This window comes from Arachis ipaensis, chromosome B02, assembly GCF_000816755.2.
Source record: "Arachis ipaensis cultivar K30076 chromosome B02, Araip1.1, whole genome shotgun sequence".
In the NCBI taxonomy this organism is placed as follows: domain Eukaryota; kingdom Viridiplantae; phylum Streptophyta; class Magnoliopsida; order Fabales; family Fabaceae; genus Arachis; species Arachis ipaensis.
This window is the reverse complement of record NC_029786.2, coordinates 108,836,695-108,843,506: the sequence shown is the minus strand read 5'-3', so window position 1 is coordinate 108,843,506 and position 6,812 is coordinate 108,836,695. Positions and strand designations below refer to the sequence as shown.

General features: G+C 31.2%; 1 protein-coding gene across 1 annotated transcript; it reads right to left on the bottom strand.

The window, feature by feature from the left end:
* LOC107626512 (1,2-dihydroxy-3-keto-5-methylthiopentene dioxygenase 2) lies at nucleotides 673-3,440 on the bottom strand. Its single transcript, XM_016329414.2, has 8 exons — nucleotides 3,359-3,440; nucleotides 3,227-3,326; nucleotides 2,429-2,540; nucleotides 2,248-2,342; nucleotides 1,859-1,973; nucleotides 1,652-1,776; nucleotides 1,176-1,246; nucleotides 673-1,079 (listed from the first exon to the last, which is right to left on the bottom strand). Exons 2-8 carry the CDS (start codon nucleotides 3,242-3,244, stop codon nucleotides 1,013-1,015), a joined length of 603 nt encoding a protein of 200 aa, XP_016184900.1. The 5' UTR covers nucleotides 3,245-3,326; nucleotides 3,359-3,440; the 3' UTR covers nucleotides 673-1,012.

Sequence of the window (6,812 nt, the reverse complement as noted above, 5' to 3'; positions counted from 1 at the left end):
TCCTCCATTTATGAGAGAGTTGGCTAAAATTCACCTAATTTTTATGTTATATATATAAAATAGGAATTACAAATATTTTTTTTTTCAATAAGAGAGACAAACTTTGGCTCTTATTGTGATCCTACCTATTTAATTAATTAAAATGAAATAACAAAAACAAAATTTATTAATAATCTATCAAATATATTTTTTCTATTTTTAAATATTAAAAAATAAAAACTACTTTTCAAGTCCTTGTTCTGAGATCTCCTAACTTTCTCTCTCATCTTCCCTTCTCTTTTCTCCAATGAAACAAATTCCTGTTTTCTATATTCTAACACAAAAACAAATTGGAGACAACCTTTTTTTGTCATTGGAATTGCTCTTAGATCCCATTTTTCAAAACTTCTTGCCAAAAGATGTTAGAATGGAGTTGGAAGAGAGTTATATATGGAATATGGTCAAACCTATGGAACAAACTAGACTCATCTCCATCCAACTAGCTAAAAAGCTAATGCTTATTTATTTTTTTATTCTTTTGGGTCCTCAAATCTCTAACTCAAGTTTAGCCCATAAACTCGTGAACCCAACTGTTGTAAACTTTAATGAACAAAGTGACATAGCACACCCTATAAACAAAACTTAGAAAGTAAAAGAAAAAGAAGGGTGGAGGTTGGGGGACATGATCCACACAGATATTAGTTCAGTGATTCAGTCACTTCTAACCTCATCTAAAACTCGTGACCGAAAAAAGAAAACTTGTCTATAACTAATTGATTACACCTTTTTTAGATGAATCCCAAATACGCCAATACAGCCAAAGAAGAACATATTATTACAATAAAATGCTGATATGCTGATGTCCATCACAGTAAAAAAACAACGCTTGCATTAAACTTTTGAACACCATCAAAGTTAATGGGTGAATAACACAAACAACATAAAGAGTAGCATATTTATCCAGAGGTAGCATTATTCTTTTGAGTTCAACTCTTGTTTTAAAGCAGTGAAATCATAGTCTTTTCATCCAATCTTAGGCAGCGGCATCAACAGTTTGTTTGGCAACATCCTTTTCCACAAAAGCCTTGATATATTCCTCTCTGCACATTGAAACCACAAAAATGAGGTTCTATGAATTTATGGAGTGCCATTGATTGTCCCGAATGTCACTCAACTCAAATCATATAAATTCATACCTCGCAGGCAGATGATCGTGTGGGCGATTGTACGGAGTCCAAATTGGTTCACCAACGAAAAATCGCAAAGCCTGCAAATGTATAAACAAAAACAAATGAGGATCTCTGCAGCCCTTCAGGATGTCTATTCATCCGAATAATAAGACACACTTAACCATTTAAAGGTAGACGAGATTCAGCAAAACTTGATGTAAATGAACATCAATTGGTAGAAGAAAATATATCAAGTTATATATTTGCATATCACAAGAATACAAGTAGAAAATATAATAATCAGATGCCTGACACCAATCGAAGTAGAAGATCCTTTTATTATAAAAATAAAAGCCTTCCAAAAAGGGAACAAGGCCATGAAGTAAATTTAATCACACTTCCCACAAAATGGGATGGACTAGTAGGAAGAAATTGACAGGTAGAAGTTCTCTTCAATTTGCGACAATGAAATGCGTATTAGTACTGTCATATACGATCAACACCTTAATGTAGTTGCTCTCATCAAGTGTGAAGCGATGATAAATTCCAGCAGGTAAGATGATCATTCCTCCTTTCTTTACCCATACACGAATCCAAGCATCATTTCGATCTCTAACATCAAAATAACCTTCAGGAAAAGCACAAACATCAGCAATTCAACATCATATGTAATGTATCGCGACAATCAAAGCAGAAGTATTTCAACAAACCACTTCCAGCTGCACAAAAGCGGATCTCCTCGTCAGTGTGAAGGTGTTCTTCAAAGAAACTCTTGATTTTTTCTTCATAATTTGGCAACTTTTCCGGGCAGACCTCACAGACATCCTGCAGAAAAAAATATGCATTTCAGGTCAAATATTCAAAAATTAACACAGGCAGAACATTGTTGGCAATGCCATAACTAGTGTACTGTTCATGTCTTAAACAAAAACATGTTATCCTTTACAATAATTATTGTTCCATGTAAGTCATAATTAAGGATGGTCGTGTATCTGCATTTTGTTGATATTTCTGATTATGTAATTGGAATGGTCAGATTGATGGTGAATAAAATCTAGAAGATAGTAAGGCAACTTTGAATCAACATATTATAACAAACCATGTAGGTATAGCCCCGTTCTTCACGGATCTTTTTCAGCTCTGGATCTGTTTCATGGTTATCAGCATCCAATCGCCAACTAAGAACTCCAAGTTCTGCATGTTAACATGGAAAATCCCAAGTGAGCGTAAGTTCCTCAATAAGCTAATAAAAAGGCAACACATTCTGCAAAGAATCCTACCGGCAAGTTGCTCCAATGACACAAACTGCTTGGGTTCTTTGTGGTGAGGAAGCCTCTGATCTTCTTCACTATCATCCATGTACCATGCTTGAAGGACTTCCTCTCGGGGATCCTGTGAATAAGTGACATTTGAAGAATCATTCCTCGTATTTTTTTCTATGACTATGACTATGAAGTCCGAATGAATAACTCAAAAATTCCTCTACATTATGTAAATAGAAATAGTAGTGATTTTAGCACAGAAAAATAACATTTTTTTCTTTTTATTTATTTATTTCTTTTTCAAATAAGCAACTATGTTTGAATATATAAATCATGAGAAACTTTCAGCGCGCTCTCTCTCTCTTCCACAAACAAACACAAAGCACACATACGAGGAGCAGAGGAATAATCACTATCGATTCACTAAGCGATTAAAGCAAATAATAAGTTAGAATTACACATTGATAGAAAGAAGCTCAACTTCAAAACAAAAGAATCTCACAATTAACTGAACACTTTTCAGCTTGCCAAAGCAGCACTATGTATGGAAAAAAAATTCTAGAATTCAATATATTTAGTTATTTATTTGTTTATTTCTCTTGAACATATAGCAGCTTTGTTATCGGCCCTTTTGAAAACAATTGAAGAAGGAAGAATTTAAGTCTCTGAAATCTGAGTGAAGGAAATAATATAGAGACTTAAAATTGAGCATCTGATGAAACAAAGCAGAAAGAGAAAGAGAAAGCAATGGATGATATTGCAGAATCAGGAAACATAAAACTTTGTAAGGGAGAAGAAGTAAGAATGTAAGATTACCTTGATGGAGGAAGCCATGGCGGTTGAGGTGTTGTTTGGGAGATTTTGATTCTGCGCTTCGTGGAGACGCTATTGTTAGTTAAAGAAAAGCAGTGTCAACCCAAACAGAGAGTTTCCTGACCAAAAAAAAACCCAAACAGAGAGTTTGCGCGTTTTGACCAACATGTCCTGGCCCCCGCTTTCTGGTTAGTTGAATCTGGACATCCTTAACACTGCATCAACAAATTAAAAAATGCCTCCTTTCAAGGCTCTCTTTGAATTTTTAATTAGTTAATATTAATTATTTTTTTAGTTTCTTCCTGAGCTTTTGATCCTAATAATTTTAGTGGTATTTCCTTTTTTTTATATAATAATTCTCTTTTATAGTGTTATAGTTGTTTTATATGAATATTTTAGATTTAGTTATATCTTTTCTTTAAATTTGGGAGAAAGATGTCAAAAGAAAAGTTTTTTATTCATAGAAATTTTTGCAGACTAGAAAAGTGTTCCATTCTACTTTTTGGAAGAGAAAAAATAAATATCCCATTATGTTACAGCATATCTGGATGGATTTAGAAAAAAATTTAATTTTATTTTTGTTTTTGTTTGTTAAAATTTTGTGTAATTCAATCAAATACCGTGTCTTCTTTTAGTTTATAACTTAACATATGAAATATTTTTTCACGGGGTTTAGCTAACATATGATGTAGGGATAAATAATAAATTTATTATTAGTAAAAAGAAAATGATTAGGAGTGGTTGCCTGCCTGCCTGCCTTGCAAGTTGCAACATTCAATTTGTATTTAATTAGTTAATTGAAGAGTATTACTCAATTAATAATTTTTATTAAAAATTGATGATATAGAATGTTAACGGCCAATACTAACACGCACGTTAAAGTTGGGCCTAACATGCGCGTTACAGAAGAAGAAGAAGAATAAGAAGGCATTACAGAAGAAGCGTGAATATAAATGACTTGTATGGAAAAGCGTTCTCTCTTTGCCTTCGATCTCCTTCTGTTTTTTTTCGATTTTCATGGTTTCTGAAATCAAGCTTTGAAATTGTTTTGAAGATGATGGAACTTCAAAAATACACCCGAACGATTACAAAAATACATCCAAAGGATTACAGAAATACATCCAAACAGTTACAGAAATAAACCAAAAGATTACAGAAATACACTCAAAGGATTACAGAAATACACTCAAAGGATTTAAGAAATACACCCAAAGGATTTAAGAAATACACCCAATATAGAGAGAGACAGTATATGTCTTCTTGAAATCAATACACCCAAAGAATTTCATTATTAATATTTCATTTTTTTAAGGGTCTATACAAAGAAGTCTATATTTAAGGTATAAACAGTATTGTTTCTGGACTAAAAAAAAAAACTTGCCATATCAAATCAAGTTGCATTGCTGCTACAAAGCAAACTTTGTTTTTAGTTTTTTTTTTTCCCCTTTTAGGATAAACATCTTTAATTTTATCATTTATCTTAGCCACTGATCTTATTCACTTTCTTTATACCTACCAAAAATGAGATTCTTATTATTAATTCCTTAATTCGTCTATACTCATTACTTTGAATTTCAAGATTAAATTATTTATTTATGTATTTATTTTTTATTTCCTTTTCCAATCATGGATTTTTCTGCATGCATATAATATACATTGCCCATTGCGTGCATCAAGTTTCATGATCTTAGTAATAATGGAGGTATCATTGTGCTACAGTTTTGAACCGCTTCCTGCACCTTTCTTTCGCGAAAAAAGGATACATATCCGTGATGATGAGACTCAGTTCTCTTTTACCTCTAATCTCCTATCCGTATGTCAAGCATCATCGTCTTCCTTTATATTGTGTCCAACAACTTTGTTCTTGGTTCTTTCTTGACTGATGACTTTATTTAGTATACCATTTTTTTTACTTTATTAGGAGAACAATGTACATATCTAAAAATTTTAAAAACTATATTTTCCATCCACCCGTTATAATTTGGTGGTGACCATTATAAATCGGTCATTTTATATTTTAGAATAATAACTTATCTTTTCAGTTATAAATTCCAAATATTATATATTCTTGTTATTGTAACCAATTAATGATTATATCTTTGAATGGCTTATAAAATGAAAAAAAACTTCTTCATTTACGTGCTTTTCTCTTTGTTTTCTTTCTTTGTTATTCTCGGTTTCCATTATTTTTTGACATCAAGCTCTGAAATCGTTTTTGAAGAAGAAGAAGCAGCAGCAGAAGATGAGGAGGAAAAAGAGAAAGAGTTTTGAATTATGCATAAGGTGTACTTCAACGAATTTTGGGTGTATTTCTTAAATTCTTTGGGTGTATTTTTGTAATCCTTTGGGTGTATTTCTATAATTCTTTGGGTGTATTGATTTCAAGAAGAAATATACTGTCTCTCTCTATATTGGGTGTATTTCTTAAATCCTTTGGGTGTATTTCTTAAATCCTTTGAGTGTATTTCTGTAATCCTTTGAGTGTATTTCTGTAATCTTTTGGTTTATTTCTGTAACTGTTTGGATGTATTTCTGTAATCCTTTGGATGTATTTTTGTAATCGTTCGTGTGTATTTTTGAAGTTCCATCATCTTCAAAACAATTTCAAAGCTTGATTTCAGAAACCATGAAAATCGAAGGCTAAAATTACTATTTAGTTTTATTTCAAACATGAAAATATATGCAAAAGTTGCCAATAACCTATATTAGTTTTGTTGTGGGGGCAAACTTAATTTTATGGTGGGGCAACTAACTTATATTATTAAGAACTATTAAGAAGTTTTCAAAAATTCCCTGGGGGCACTTGCCCCCACTATTTCATGAATAGATCCGTCCCTGTCTGTTGGTCCCTATAGTTTCACCAAATTTTTAATTAGGTCCCTATACTTTTTTTCCTTTCAATTAGGTCCTTACACTGCTTTTAATTTTGTAATTACGTAATTTTCATGTTAAAAATGTTAAAATTAACATAATATTTTTACCAAAATACATGCGGTCAAAGATTTAATTAAATTTTTAATTATAAATATCTTCAATTTGTGAAGCGTCGGACTTACTGGCAGAAGTGGAGGCGTGTCAGGATGAGTGACAGAGAAAAAGACCGTCGGGATGAACGGCGGTGTGAGTAAAAGACGGAGAAAAAGATTGAGATGAAATAGAAACGTGATGTAACGGTATATATTAAGAGGAGGTTACATTGCCTAACTTTAATAATTTAAATTTAAAAATTGATTATTCTAATGAATTGAGAATCTAATTTTAATAATTAATTTAATTTTTATTTTTTAAATTATTGTTTATGTTATTCAACATATATAATGTTTATCTATGCTTTTTCTTAATGACTTAATCTTTTTGGACAACTCTATATTTTAAATCTATAATTAGTGCTCTTAATGCAGGACAAATTTAAGTGAGAAAAACAAAACCTTGCACTTATTAGTTATCACTATTATTTTATCTTAATTCATATTTTAAGGGAATTTTTGTTGGTAATAATTTATAGACAAAGATTTAAATTGATTTTTAGAGAATTTTAAATGAGATATTTTATTTTTTAATAAATTTTTATTATTCAAAAATATTTTTA